This window comes from Callionymus lyra, chromosome 1 (assembly GCF_982586985.1).
Source record: "Callionymus lyra chromosome 1, fCalLyr1.hap1.1, whole genome shotgun sequence".
In the NCBI taxonomy this organism is placed as follows: Eukaryota; Metazoa; Chordata; class Actinopteri; order Syngnathiformes; family Callionymidae; genus Callionymus; species Callionymus lyra.
Window position 1 is genome coordinate 565,151 of NC_141818.1, and position 16,749 is coordinate 581,899.

The 16,749-nt window shown below is 42.0% G+C and overlaps 1 protein-coding gene across 3 annotated transcripts in view; it reads left to right on the forward strand.

The window, feature by feature from the left end:
• The window catches only part of LOC148087313 (phosphoribosyl pyrophosphate synthase-associated protein 1-like), a 28,104-nt gene extending 11,884 nt beyond the window's left edge, over nucleotides 1-16,220 (forward strand). The window contains exons 8-12 of one of the 3 annotated variants that reach the window (XR_015710749.1): nucleotides 6,689-6,825; nucleotides 9,326-9,396; nucleotides 13,879-14,025; nucleotides 14,136-14,806; nucleotides 14,843-16,220. Coding sequence is in view for 1 of the 3 variants with exons in the window: in XM_087786845.1 (XP_087642971.1) it covers nucleotides 6,689-6,825; nucleotides 9,326-9,396; nucleotides 13,879-14,025; nucleotides 14,136-14,294 (514 nt within the window). In the remaining 2 variants the exon portion in view is untranslated. Of the gene's footprint in view, nucleotides 1-6,688; nucleotides 6,826-9,325; nucleotides 9,397-13,878; nucleotides 14,026-14,135 lie in introns of all 3 variants that reach the window. The other 2 variants (XR_015710748.1, XM_087786845.1) reach the window with 2 other exon arrangements.
• Nucleotides 16,221-16,749: the final 529 nt, after the last annotated feature.

Below are 16,749 nucleotides of genomic sequence, written 5' to 3' on the forward strand. Positions count from 1 at the left end.
TTTGTTTCTATCTGTTACCGTTTGTTACTGTCTGTTACTTTGTTTCTATCTGTTACCGTTTGTTTCTGTCTGTTACTTTGTTTCTATCTGTTACCGTTTGTTACTGTCTGTTACTTTGTTTCTGTCTGTTACCGTTTGTTACTGTCTGTTACTTTGTTTCTGTCTGTTACTGTTTGTTTCTGTCTGTTACCGTTTGTTACTGTCTGTTACTGTTTGTGACTGTCTGTTACTTTGTTTCTGTCTGTTACTGTTTGTTTCTGTCTGTTACCGTTTGTTACTGTCTGTTACCGTTTGTTACTGTCTGTTACTGTTTGTTACTGTCTGTTACTGTTTGTTTCTATCTATTACTGTTTGTTACTGTCTGTTACCGTTTGTTACTGTCTGTTACTTTGTTTCTGTCTGTTACCGTTTGTTACTGTCTGTTACTTTGTTTCTATCTGTTACCGTTTGTTACTGTCTGTTACTTTGTTACTGTCTGTTACCGTTTGTTACTGTCTGTTACTTTGTTTCTATCTGTTACCGTTTGTTACTGTCTGTTACTTTGTTTCTGTCTGTTACCGTTTGTTTCTGTCTGTTACTTTGTTTCTATCTGTTACCGTTTGTTACTGTCTGTTACTTTGTTTCTATCTGTTACTGTTTGTTACTGTCTGTTACCGTTTGTTACTGTCTGTTACTGTTTGTGACTGTCTGTTACTTTGTTTCTGTCTGTTACCGTTTGTTACTGTCTGTTACTTTGTTTCTATCTGTTACCGTTTGTTACTGTCTGTTACTTTGTTTCTGTCTGTTACCGTTTGTTTCTGTCTGTTACTTTGTTTCTATCTGTTACCGTTTGTTACTGTCTGTTACTTTGTTTCTATCTGTTACTGTTTGTTACTGTCTGTTACTGTTTGTTTCTATCTATTACTGTTTGTTACTGTCTGTTACCGTTTGTTACTGTCTGTTACTTTGTTTCTATCTGTTACCGTTTGTTACTGTCTGTTACTTTGTTTCTATCTGTTACCGTTTGTTTCTGTCTGTTACTTTGTTTCTATCTGTTACCGTTTGTTACTGTCTGTTACTTTGTTTCTGTCTGTTACCGTTTGTTACTGTCTGTTACTTTGTTTCTATCTGTTACCGTTTGTTACTGTCTGTTACTTTGTTACTGTCTGTTACTTTGTTACTGTCTGTTACTTTGTGACTGTCTGTTACTTTGTTACTGTCTGTTACTTTGTTACTGTCTGTTACCGTTTGTTACTGTCTGTTACCGTTTGTTACTGTCTGTTACTTTGTTACTGTCTGTTACCGTTTGTTACTGTCTGTTACTGTTTGTGACTGTCTGTTACTTTGTTTCTATCTGTTACCGTTTGTTACTGTCTGTTACTTTGTTACTGTCTGTTACCGTTTGTTACTGTCTGTTACTGTTTGTGACTGTCTGTTACTTTGTTTCTATCTGTTACTGTTTGTTACTGTCTGTTACCGTTTGTTACTGTCTATTACTTTGTTTCTATCTGTTACCGTTTGTTACTGTCTGTTACTTTGTTTCTGTCTGTTACCGTTTGTTACTGTCTGTTACTTTGTTTCTATCTGTTACCGTTTGTTACTGTCTGTTACTTTGTTTCTGTCTGTTACTGTTTGTTACTGTCTGTTACTTTGTTTCTGTCTGTTACCGTTTGTTACTGTCTGTTACGTTGTTTCTGTCTGTTACCGTTTGTTACTGTCTGTTACCGTTTGTTACTGTCTGTTACTTTATTTCTGTCTGTTACTGTTTGTTACTGTCTGTTACTGTCTGTTACTGTTTGTTACTGTCTGTTACTGTCTGTTACTTTGTTACTGTCTGTTACTTTGTGACTGTCTGTTACTTTGTTACTGTCTGTTACTTTGTTACTGTCTGTTACCGTTTGTTACTGTCTGTTACTGTTTGTGACTGTCTGTTACTTTGTTACTGTCTGTTACCGTTTGTTACTGTCTGTTACTGTTTGTTACTGTCTGTTACTTTGTTTCTATCTGTTACTGTTTGTTACTGTCTGTTACTGTTTGTTTCTATCTGTTACCGTTTGTTACTGTCTGTTACTTTGTTTCTATCTGTTACCGTTTGTTACTGTCTGTTACTTTGTTTCTGTCTGTTACTTTGTGACTGTCTGTTACTTTGTTACTGTCTGTTACTTTGTTACTGTCTGTTACCGTTTGTTACTGTCTGTTACTGTTTGTGACTGTCTGTTACTTTGTTACTGTCTGTTACCGTTTGTTACTGTCTGTTACTGTTTGTTACTGTCTGTTACTTTGTTTCTATCTGTTACCGTTTGTTACTGTCTGTTACTTTGTTTCTATCTGTTACCGTTTGTTACTGTCTGTTACTGTTTGTTTCTGTCTGTTACTTTGTTTCTATCTGTTACCGTTTGTTACTGTCTGTTACTTTGTTTCTGTCTGTTACCGTTTGTTACTGTCTGTTACTTTGTTTCTATCTGTTACCGTTTGTTACTGTCTGTTACTTTGTTTCTGTCTGTTACTTTGTTACTGTCTGTTACTTTGTGACTGTCTGTTACTTTGTTACTGTCTGTTACTTTGTTACTGTCTGTTACCGTTTGTTACTGTCTGTTACCGTTTGTTACTGTCTGTTACTTTGTTACTGTCTGTTACCGTTTGTTACTGTCTGTTACTGTTTGTGACTGTCTGTTACTTTGTTTCTATCTGTTACTGTTTGTTACTGTCTGTTACTGTTTGTTTCTATCTGTTACTGTTTGTTACTGTCTGTTACCGTTTGTTACTGTCTGTTACTTTGTTTCTATCTGTTACCGTTTGTTACTGTCTGTTACTTTGTTTATGTCTGTTACCGTTTGTTCCTGTCTGTTACTTTGTTTCTATCTGTTACCGTTTGTTACTGTCTGTTACTTTGTTTCTGTCTGTTACCGTTTGTTACTGTCTGTTACTTTGTTTCTGTCTGTTACCGTTTTTTACTGTCTGTTACTTTGTTTCTGTCTGTTACCGTTTGTTACTGTCTGTTACCGTTTGTTACTGTCTGTTACTTTATTTCTGTCTGTTACTGTTTGTTACTGTCTGTTACTGTTTGTTACTGTCTGTTACTTTGTTACCGTCTGTTACTTTGTGACTGTCTGTTACTTTGTTACTGTCTGTTACTTTGTTACTGTCTGTTACCGTTTGTTACTGTCTGTTACTGTTTGTGACTGTCTGTTACTTTGTTACTGTCTGTTACCGTTTGTTACTGTCTGTTACTGTTTGTTACTGTCTGTTACTTTGTTTCTATCTGTTACTGTTTGTTACTGTCTGTTACCGTTTGTTACTGTCTGTTACTTTGTTTCTGTCTGTTACCGTTTGTTACTGTCTGTTACCATTTGTTACTGTCTGTTACTTTATTTCTGTCTGTTACTGTTTGTTACTGTCTGTTACTGTTTGTTACTGTCTGTTACTGTTTGTTTCTGTCTGTTACCGTTTGTTACTGTCTGTTACTTTGTTTCTATCTGTTACCGTTTGTTACTGTCTGTTACTTTGTTTCTGTCTGTTACCGTTTGTTACTGTCTGTTACCGTTTGTTACTGTCTGTTACTTTATTTCTGTCTGTTACTGTTTGTTACTGTCTGTTACTGTTTGTTACTGTCTGTTACTGTCTGTTACTTTGTTACTGTCTGTTACTTTGTGACTGTCTGTTACTTTGTTACTGTCTGTTACTTTGTTACTGTCTGTTACTGTCTGTTACTGTTTGTGACTGTCTGTTACTTTGTTACTGTCTGTTACCGTTTGTTACTGTCTGTTACTGTTTGTGACTGTCTGTTACTTTGTTACTGTCTGTTACCGTTTGTTACTGTCTGTTACTGTTTGTTACTGTCTGTTACTTTGTTTCTGTCTGTTACCGTTTGTTACTGTCTGTTACTGTTTGTTACTGTCTGTTACTGTTTGTGACTGTCTGTTACTTTGTTTCTGTCTGTTACCGTTTGTTACTGTCTGTTACTGTTTGTTACTGTCTGTTACTTTGTTTCTGTCTGTTACCGTTTGTTACTGTCTGTTACTGTTTGTGACTGTCTGTTACTTTGTTTCTGTCTGTTACCGTTTGTTACTGTCTGTTACTGTTTGTGACTGTCTGTTACTTTGTTTCTGTCTGTTACCGTTTGTTACTGTCTGTTACTGTTTGTTACTGTCTGTTACTGTTTGTGACTGTCTGTTACTTTGTTTCTGTCTGTTACCGTTTGTTACTGTCTGTTACTGTTTGTTACTGTCTGTTACTTTGTTTCTGTCTGTTACTTTGTTTCTGTCTGTTACTTTGTTACTGTCTGTTACTTTGTTTCTGTCTGTTACTTTGTTACTGTCTGTTACTGTTTGTTACTGTCTGTTACTTTGTTTCTGTCTGTTACTTTGTTACTGTCTGTTACTGTTTGTTACTGTCTGTTACTTTGTTTCTGTCTGTTACTTTGTTACTGTCTGTTACTGTTTGTTACTGTCTGTTACTTTGTTTCTGTCTGTTACTTTGTTTCTGTCTGTTACCGTTTGTTACTGTCTGTTACTTTGTTACTGTCTGTTACTGTTTGTTACTGTCTGTTACTTTGTTTCTGTCTGTTACTTTGTTTCTGTCTGTTACCGTTTGTTACTGTCTGTTACTTTGTTACTGTCTGTTACTTTGTTACTGTCTGTTACTGTTTGTTACTGTCTGTTACTTTGTTTCTGTCTGTTACTTTGTTTCTGTCTGTTACCGTTTGTTACTGTCTGTTACTTTGTTACTGTCTGTTACTTTGTTACTGTCTGTTACTGTTTGTTACTGTCTGTTACTTTGTTTCTGTCTGTTACTTTGTTTCTGTCTGTTACCGTTTGTTTCTGTCTGTTACTTTGTTACTGTCTGTTACTTTGTTACTGTCTGTTACCGTTTGTTACTGTCTGTTACTTTGTTTCTGTCTGTTACTTTGTTTCTGTCTGTTACCGTTTGTTTCTGTCTGTTACTTTGTTACTGTCTGTTACTTTGTTACTGTCTGTTACTTTGTTACTGTCTGTTACTTTGTTTCTGTCTGTTACTTTGTTACTGTCTGTTACTTTGTTACTGTCTGTTACTGTTTGTTACTGTCTGTTACTTTGTTTCTGTCTGTTACTTTGTTTCTGTCTGTTACCGTTTGTTACTGTCTGTTACTTTGTTACTGTCTGTTACTTTGTTACTGTCTGTTACTGTTTGTTACTGTCTGTTACTTTGTTTCTGTCTGTTACTTTGTTTCTGTCTGTTACCGTTTGTTTCTGTCTGTTACTTTGTTACTGTCTGTTACTTTGTTACTGTCTGTTACCGTTTGTTACTGTCTGTTACTTTGTTTCTGTCTGTTACTTTGTTTCTGTCTGTTACCGTTTGTTTCTGTCTGTTACTTTGTTTCTGTCTGTTACTTTGTTTCTGTCTGTTACCGTTTGTTTCTGTCTGTTACTTTGTTTCTGTCTGTTACTTTGTTTCTGTCTGTTACCGTTTGTTACTGTCTGTTACTTTGTTACTGTCTGTTACTTTGTTACTGTCTGTTACTGTTTGTTACTGTCTGTTACTTTGTTTCTGTCTGTTACTTTGTTTCTGTCTGTTACCGTTTGTTACTGTCTGTTACTTTGTTACTGTCTGTTACTTTGTTACTGTCTGTTACTGTTTGTTACTGTCTGTTACTTTGTTTCTGTCTGTTACTTTGTTTCTGTCTGTTACCGTTTGTTTCTGTCTGTTACTTTGTTACTGTCTGTTACTTTGTTACTGTCTGTTACCGTTTGTTTCTGTCTGTTACTTTGTTACTGTCTGTTACTTTGTTACTGTCTGTTACCGTTTGTTTCTGTCTGTTACTTTGTTTCTATCTGTTACTTTGTTTCTGTCTGTTACTTTGTTACTGTCTGTTACTTTGTTTCTGTCTGTTACTTTGTTACTGTCTGTTACTTTGTTACTGTCTGTTACTTTGTTACTGTCTGTTACTTTGTTACTGTCTGTTACTTTGTTTCTGTCTGTTACTTTGTTACTGTCTGTTACTTTGTTTCTGTCTGTTACTTTGTTACTGTCTGTTACTTTGTTACTGTCTGTTACTTTGTTACTGTCTGTTACTTTGTTACTGTCTGTTACTTTGTTACTGTCTGTTACCGTTTGTTTCTGTCTGTTACTTTGTTTCTGTCTGTTACCGTTTGTTTCTGTCTGTTACTTTGTTACTGTCTGTTACTTTGTTTCTGTCTGTTACTTTGTTACTGTCTGTTACTTTGTTACTGTCTGTTACTTTGTTTCTGTCTGTTACTTTGTTTCTGTCTGTTACTTTGTTACTGTCTGTTACTTTGTTACTGTCTGTTACTTTGTTTCTGTCTGTTACTTTGTTTCTGTCTGTTACCGTTTGTTACTGTCTGTTACTTTGTTACTGTCTGTTACTTTGTTTCTGTCTGTTACTTTGTTACTGTCTGTTACTTTGTTACTGTCTGTTACTTTGTTTCTGTCTGTTACTTTGTTTCTATCTGTTACCATTTATTACCGTCGGTTACCGTTTATGACTATTTGTTACTGTTTATTACTGTTTATTACTGTTTATTACTGTTTATTACTGTTTATTACTGTTTATGTTGTGTGTTACCGTGTTATTGTCAGTGAAGTAACAACGAGACTATATTGAAACACGTCGACACTTGAATCGTTGAATCTTGTTGTTTTCTTTAATCATTTTCAAAATAAAAGTGAATATTTGACCTTCAAACACTAAACGTGGATCATGTGACTTCAGAGCTCAGTCGTTCGCCGAGAGACTTCGTCTGGATCTCGCCGTCCTTCACGGAGAAAACCAGGCCGAGTCGGACATGATGGACGGACGGCAGTCGCCGCCGCAGAGTCGCAGCAAACACACTGTTCTGGAGCTGCCCGGTGAGAACACAACTACACAGCTGCACAGCTACACAGCTGCACAGCTACACAACTGCACAACTACACAGCTGCACAGCTACACAACTGCACAGCTACACAGCTACACAGCTACACAGCTACACAACTGCACAGCTACACAGCTACACAGCTACACAACTGCACAGCTACACAACTACACAACTGCACAGCTACACAGCTACACAGCTACACAACTGCACAGCTACACAACTACACAACTACACAGCTACACAGCTACACAACTGCACAGCTAAACAGCTACACTACTACACTACTACACTACTACACAGCTACACAGCTACACAACTGCACGACTGCACAGCTACACTACTACACTACTACACTGCTACACAACTGCACAGCTACACAACTGCACAACTGCACAACTGCACAGCTACACAACTGCACAACTGCACAACTGCACAGCTACACAGCTGCATAACTGCACAGCTACACAGCTACACAACTGCACAACTACACTACTACACAACTGCACAACTACACAACTGCACAGCTACACAACTGCACAGCTACACAGCTACACAACTGCACAACTACACAGCTACACAGCTACACAACTGCACAGCTACACAACTACACAACTGCACAGCTACACAACTACACAACTACACTACTACACAGCTACACAGCTACACAACTGCACAGCTACACAACTACACAACTACACTACTACACAACTGCACAGCTACACAGCTACACAACTACACAGCTACACAACTACACAGCTACACAGCTACACTACTACACAACTGCACAACTGCACAGCTACACAACTACACAACTACACAACTGCACAACTACACAACTGCACAACTACACTACTACACAACTACACTACTGCACAACTACACAACTACACAACTACACAACTGCACAACTACACTACTACACAGCTACACTACTACACAACTGCACAACTACACAACTGCACAGCTACAGTACTACACAACTACACAACTGCACAACTACACTACTACACAACTACACAACTGCACAACTACACTACTACACAACTACACTACTACAAAACTACACTACTACACAACTACAAAACTACACAACTGCACAACTACACAACTACACTACTTCACAACTGCACAACTACACTACTACACTACTACACAACTACACAACTCCACAACTACACTACTACACAACTACACTACTACACAACTGCACAACTACACTACTACACTACTACACAACTACAAAACTACACAACTGCACAACTACACAACTACACTACTTCACAACTCCACAACTCCACAACTACACAACTACACTACTACACAACTGCACAATTGCACAACTGCACAGCTACACAGCTACACAGCTACACAACTGCACAATTGCACAACTGCACAGCTACACTACTACACAACTACACTACTACACAACTGCACAACTGCACAACTGCACAACTACACAGCTACACAACTGCACAATTGCACAACTGCACAGCTACACAACTACACTACTACACAACTGCACAATTGCACAACTGCATAGCTACACAGCTACACTACTACACAACTACACTACTACACAACTACACGACTACACAACTGCACAACTACACTACTACACAACTACACTACTACACAACTACACAACTGCACAACTACACTACTACACAACTACACTACTACACAACTACACAACTACATGACTACACAACTGCACAACTACACAACTACATGACTACACAACTGCACAACTACACAACTACATGACTACACAACTGCACAACTACACAACTACATGACTACACAACTGCACAACTACACAACTACATGACTACACAACTGCACAACTACACAACTACATGACTACACAACTGCACAACTACACAACTACATGACTTCACAACTACACTACTACACTACTACACAACTACATGACTACACAACTGCACAACTACACAACTACATGACTGCACAACTACACAACTACACAACTACATGACTACATGACTACACAGCTACACAACTACACAACTACATGACTACACAACTACATGACTACACAACTACATGACTTCACAACTACACTACTACACTACTACACAACTACATGACTACACAACTGCACAACTACACAACTACATGACTGCACAACTGCACAACTACACAACTACATGACTACACAACTACATGACTACACAGCTACACAACTACACAACTACATGACTACACAACTACATGACTACACAACTGCACAACTACACAACTACATGACTACACAACTGCACAACTACATGACTACACAACTGCACAACTACACAACTACATGACTACACAACTGCACAACTACATGACTACACAACTGCACAACTACACAACTACATGACTACACAACTACACAACTCATATAATGAACCCGTCGATCTGACGTTTATTGACTCACTTCAACAAAGGAACACAAACATCTACTGTGGGGTCAAAGGTCGCGTGTGTTGCAGTGATGATGGCGAAGGAGAAGCCGCCGATCACGGTGGTCGGAGACGTCGGAGGAAGAATCGCCATCATTGTTGTGAGTCTCTTTGTGTTACTGAGTCTGAGTGTGTGTTGGTGACTTAACGTGTGTGTGTGTGTGTATATATGTGTGTGTGTGTGTATATATGTGTGTGTGTGTGTGTGTGTGTGTGTGTGTATATATGTGTGTGTGTGTATATATGTGTGTGTGTGTGTGTATATGTGTGTGTGTGTGTATATGTGTGTGTGTGTGTGTATATATGTGTGTGTGTGCGTGTGTGTATGTGTGTGTGTGTGTGTGTGTATATATGTGTGTGTATATATGTGTGCGTGTGTGTGTATGTGTGTGGGGGTGTGTATATATGTGTGTGTGTGTATATATGTGTGTGTGTGTGTGTATATATGTGTATGTGTGTGTGTGTGTATATATGTGTATGTGTGTGTGTGTGTATATATGTGTGTGTATGTGTGTGTATATATGTGTGTGTGTGTGTGTGTGTGCACGTGTGTGTGTGTTTGTGACTTAACATGTGTGTGTGTCTGAGTGTTTGTGTGTGTGTGTGTGTACATGTGTGTGTGTGTGTGTATATGTGTGTGTGCATGTGTGTGTGTGTATATGTGTGTGCATGTGTGTGTGCATGTGTGTGTGTGTGTGTGTATATGTGTGTGTGCATGTGTGTGTGTGTATATGTGTGTGCATGTGTGTGTGTATGTGTGTGTGTGTGTGTATATGTGTGTGTATATATTACATGGGCAGATGGGGCTCATAGCCATGGTAGGCAACCAATCTAGGAGAAGGACACTCCGACCAAAAACCTGTGGAGATAACCCGCATCAGGCAGACACCAACAGACCGGTGTTCTGGCAGCTTTCTGCAACTCTCTCCCACTGAAGGTCGTCGTGCTTCGCACGCCACTGGAGAATGTAGGGGGGAACCAAGACAGTGAGGGCAGAGACTGCGCGCCACTGCCCTCACTATAATCTATTCTCTTGCGCAGGCCTGCTCCAAATACCCCATCCCCACCCCACCCCATTCCCACCCCCCTATAAGAAGTCCTGCGGCGATAGGGAAGGGCGGTAGGTACAGGTCAGGATGTGACTGGGAGTATCTAGCCCAACCCTGCACGCTAGGCGGCGTGAGATAGATGGTCGCTGAGGAGTGGGATGGAACAGCGCTCCTCTCCGGCAGCTCCTCACGCGACTGAGCAGCTCCTCCCTGCTCACCCTGAGAGGGAGGGGCCTAGAAAAGGTGGCCTAAAAAAGGTTGGTTCCACTTAACCCGGGCAGCCTGCCGCAGCGGCCGGGTCATCCCTTTACGCGGTCGAAAATATAAGCATAAGAAAACCCGCATCAATCTCACCATTGCAACCTGGAACGTCCGCACTCTTTTGGATGTGGGTGATGACTCCTATCGTCCCCGAAGAAGAACAGCGCTGGTTGCACACGAGCTGCAGAAATACAACATCGATATCGCAGCTCTTAGCGAAACCCGTTTCCATGGCGAGGATTCCATAACAGAGGTAGGAGAAGGCTACACCTTCTTCTGGAGGGGGCTTCCAGAAGGCTCCCGCCGCCTCCATGGTGTAGGTTTTGCTGTGCGCTCAAGCCTGCTTCAGAGAATTCCTGAATCCCCGACCGGCATCAGTGAAAGACTGATGACCTGGCGGATTCCACTCACCAACAACCGTCATGCCACTCTCATCAGTGCATACGCCCCAACACTGGATGCTGACCCTGAGTGCAAGGAACTCTTCTATGCCTCCCTGCACTCCGCCATAAATAAAACCCCCCCTACCGACAAGCTCATTCTCCTTGGGGATTTTAACGCGAGAGTGGGCTCTGACGGTGTGCTCTGGAAGGATGTGCTTGGGCAGCACGGTGTTGGTAAGCTCAATGAGAATGGTCTTCGCCTCCTCACTCTCTGCTCTGAGTATCGGCTGGTCATCACCAACACCTTGTTCCAAATGAAGAACAAATTCAAGACCTCCTGGCAGCACCCCAGCTCTAAACACTGGCACCTCCTTGATTATATCATCGTCCGCCAAGCTGACAGGAAGGAGGTGCGAGTCACCAGAGCCATGCGTGGAGCTGACTGTTGGACTGACCACCGCTTGATCAGAACCAAACTCACCCTGGAACTCTGTCCTCCACTGAGGAAAACACCACACTGTAAGAAGCTCAATTGCGATGCACTGAAGTCCCCGAACTCAGTCAACCAGCTCAGGGAACAGATTGCTTTACAGCTGTCCAATCTCCCTGAAACACCAGTCGTTCCTGACATCAACTCTACCTGGAGCACTCTGCGCACTGCTATCTACCAGGCGGCAGTAGAGTCTGTAGGATACACCAGACGGCGACACAAAGACTGGTTTGATAATAGCGCACCAGGTATCCACAACCTACTTCAGGCAAAGCACAAGGCCCTTGCAGCTCACCTTTCCAACCCCAAATCCACCTCGCTGAAGGCCCACTTCACCAACATTCGGGCAGAAAGCCAGCGCACCCTCAGAGCCATGGAGAATGACTGGTGGACAAAGAAAGCACATGAGATCCAGCATCACACGGACACTAACAACTCCCACGCTTTATATGACGCCATCAAGGTCATCTATGGCCCACAGAGGAAAAACATATCTCCGGTCAGATCAGAAGATGGTACCATCCTGTACAAGGACAAACAACAGATCCTGGACAGATGGGCTGAGCACTTCAACACCCTGCTGAACACCTCATATCCAACCAGGATGGACACACTTGCTGACCTCCCATGCCTCCCAACCGTCACAGATCTGGATTCTTCCAGCCATCGCTGGCCTGAAGAACAATAAGAGCCTGGGGCTTGATGGAATCCCGGCAGAAATACTGAAGCATGGCGGATACCTGCTCACCCGCAGACTACACCAACTGATCAGTACCATCTGGTCATCTGAAGTCATCCCGCAAGATTGGAAGGATGCCACAACATCATCACAATCTTTAAGCGCAAAGGTGACAAAGCAGACTGCGGTAATAGCAGGGGCATTTCCCTCCTATCGGTTGCCGGAAAGGTGCTAGCACGGGTGATGCTCCTTCGACTAGCATCTCATGCTACTGATAACATCCTGCCCGAATCCCAGTGTGGTTTTAGGCAACAGCGCAGCACCACTGACATGATCTTTGTTGCTAGACAGGTACAGGAAAAATGCAGAGAACAATGCAAGGACCTGTACCTAGCTTTCATTGATCTGTCCAAGGCCTTCGACACAGTAAACCGGGAACTGCTGTGGGATGTGCTGGGGAAGCTGGGGGTTCCACCAAAGTTCAGGAACATCTTGCGGCAGTTCCATGATGGAATGCAAGCCTGTGTGAGTGTTGGTGGCCAGCAGTCTCCCTTCTTCAGTGTGGATGTAGGGGTCAAGCAAGGGTGTGTCCTAGCCCCTACCATCTTCAACATTTTCCTCTCCACCATCACCATCCTCTCTCACAAACTCCCGGACCCAGCAGATGGGGTACAGATACAGTACAGACTGGATGGCAACCTCTTCAATATTCGGCGCCTTCAAGCCTTCACCAGAACCACCAACCAACACATCTTAGAGCTACAGTATGCAGATGACTGTGCTCTCCTTGCCCACTCACCAGAATCCCTACAGCGTGCGTTAAACGTGGTCGCATCCATCTACAGTGCCATTGGTCTCCAAATCAACATCAGGAAAACACAGATAGTTGTCGAGGAGTTCACCCACCAAACACATGTGCGTACCTTCACCCTCGATGGTCATCCCCTTGCCATCGTCCCTCACTTCACCTACCTAGGCAGCATTCTGTCCCCTTCCTGCAACATTGATGATGACATCCAGGTCCGAGTCGGTCTGGCCTCCGCTGCCTTTGGCAGGCTCAGCTCCAGGGTATTCCACAACAGGAACCTCACCAGCTCCACCAAAGCAGCTGTGTACAAGGCGGTCTGCCTCTCTACACTGCTGTACGGGTCGGAAACCTGGACACCCTACCAGAGGCACATAAAAACACTAGAGGCCTTCCACATCCGCTGCCTTCAAAGGATCCTGGGTGTGTCCTGGGAAGACAGGGTGCCACATGCTGATATTCTTGAACGGACCAACACACCTACCATCGCCGTGCTCCTTGCAAAGAAACACCTGCGCTGGGTTGGGCATGTGATCCGTATGCCTGCCCACCGCCTGCCCAGGCAAATCCTCTACGGCCAACTTCTGGATGGCCAGAGATCTGCTGGTGGTCCAAAAAAACGCTTCAAGGACCATCTTAAAACCCTCCTGAAGCAGTGCAAAATTTCACCTGCAGCACTAGAGTCCCTGGCTGCTGATAGCTATACCTGGAGTATGTGTATATAAGTGTGTACATGTGTATATAAGTGTGTACATGTGTATATAAGTGTGTACATGTGTTCAGGACGACATCATCGACGAGGCTCAGGACTTCATCTCAGCTGCAGATATATGTGTATATATGTGTGTATATGTATGTATATAAGTGTGTACATGTGTATATAAGTGTGTATTTATGTATATACATGTGTGTTCAGGACGACATCATCGACGAGGCTCAGGACTTCATCTCAGCTGCAGACGTCCTCCACCATCACGGCTCCTCGAGGATCGTCATCCTGGCGACTCACGGACTCTTGTCTGCAGACGCGCCGCGACTCATCCAGGAGTCGCACATCGACGAGGTGATTGTGTTCTTCTGTTGTGTTGTTGTTGTGAAGACTTTCGTCGTCGTTCTCCTTCCTTCTACACAGAGACATTAAGGTTGTGCGTTTGTGTTGTGTTGTCGCTGCAGGTTGTCGTCACAAACACCATCCCTCACGAGCTGCAGAAGCTTCAGTGTCCGAAGATCAAGACGGTCGACGTGAGCAAGATTCTGGCAGAAGCTGTGAGAAGAACGAGCAACGGAGAGAGTCTGTCCTACCTGTTCAGGAACATCACTGTGGACGACTGAAGTACAAGTACACACTTATATACACACTTATATACACACTACCTGTTCAGGAACATCACTGTGGACGACTGAAGTACAAGTACACACTTATATACACTTATATACACACTTATATACACACTATCTGTTCAGGAACATCACTGTGGACGACTGAAGTACAAGTACACACTTGTATACACTTATATACACACTTATATACACACTACCTGTTCAGGAACATCACTGTGGACGACTGAAGTACAAGTACACACTTGTATACACTTATATACACACTTATATACACACTATCTGTTCAGGAACATCACTGTGGACGACTGAAGTACAAGTACACACTTATATACACTTATATACACACTTATATACACACTACCTGTTCAGGAACATCACTGTGGACGACTGAAGTACAAGTACACACTTATATACACTTATATACACACTATCTGTTCAGGAACATCGCTGTGGACGACTGAAGTACAAGTACACACTTATATACACTTATATACACACTATCTGTTCAGGAACATCGCTGTGGACGACTGAAGTACAAGTACACACTTATATACACTTATATACACACTATCTGTTCAGGAACATCGCTGTGGACGACTGAAGTACAAGTACACACTTATATACACTTATATACACACTATCTGTTCAGGAACATCGCTGTGGACGACTGAAGTACAAGTACACACTTATATACACACTACCTGTTCAGGAACATCACTGTGGACGACTGAAGTACAAGTACACACTTATACACACTTATATATACACTTATATACACTTATATACACTTATATACACACTATCTGTTCAGGAACATCACTGTGGACGACTGAAGTACAAGTACACACTTATATACACACTACCTGTTCAGGAACATCACTGTGGACGACTGATGTACAAGTACACACTTATACACACTTATATATACACTTATATACACTTATATACACACTATCTGTTCAGGAACATCACTGTGGACGACTGAAGTACAAGTACACACTTATATACACTTATATACACACTTATATACACACTATCTGTTCAGGAACATCACTGTAGATGACTGAAGTACAAGTACACACGAGTACACACTTATATACACACACTATCTGTTCAGGAACATCACTGTGGACGACTGATGTACAAGTACACACGAGTACACACTTATATACACACACTATCTGTTCAGGAACATCACTGTGGACGACTGATGTACAAGTACACACAAGTACACACTTATATACACACACTATCTGTTCAGGAACATCACTGTAGATGACTGAAGTACAAGTACACACGAGTACACACTTATATACACACTTATATACACACTATCTGTTCAGGAACATCACTGTTGACGACTGACGCACACAAGTACACACTTGTGTACACACAAGTACACACTTATACACACATCTACACACTTATATAGACAAACATACGTACACACACTTATATAGACACACAAACGTACACACACTTATATAGACACACATACGTACACACACTTATATAGACACACACACGTACACACTTATTTAGACACACATGTATACACACACTTATGTAGACACACACTTGTATAGACACACATGTACACACACTTAGGTAGACACACACGTACACACTTATATAGACACACATGTATACACACACTTATGTAGACACACACTTGTATAGACACATGTACACACACTTAGGTAGACACACTTGTATACACACACTTATATAGACCAGACACACACACGTATACTAACACACACACTTAGACACACACACACACACACACACACACACACACACCCTCAGTGTTTTGTCATCATTTTCGGCTCAAATCAAGAAATTCTTCAGGAAAATAAACTTTTGTTCTTTGTTTTTTTTTCACTTCAACTACACAATAATAACGATGACAAAAGTTGTGACTCGTGCTTTTATTTTGACACATTTAAACAACGTTGTTGAGAACCTGAAGACGATCAAAGGTCAAAGGTCGCCTGAAGGTTCAATCTTCACCTTCGACCGGTGTGTGTCCCTCAAGGCTCCGTCCTCGTGTTCTTTCACTTCTGTCACAACTACGTGCTCTGAAGGTGAAGGTCCTGCTGCAGCAGAAGAACCAAGTGAAGGTCCTGCTGGAGCAGAAGAACCAGGTGAAGGTCCTGCTGCAGCAGAAGAACCAGGTGAAGGTCCTGCTGCAGCAGAAGAACCAGGTGAAGGTCCTGCTGCAGCAGAAGAACCAGGTGAAGGTCCTGCTGCAGCAGAAGAACCAGGTGAAGGTCCTGCTGCAGCAGAAGAACCAAGTGAAGATCCTGCTGCAGCAGAAGAACCAGGTGAAGGTCCTGCTGCAGCAGAAGAACCAGGTGAAGGTCCTGCTGCAGCAGAAGAACCAGGTGAAGGTCCTGCTGCAGCAGAAGAACCAAGTGAAGATCCTGCTGCAGCAGAAGAACCA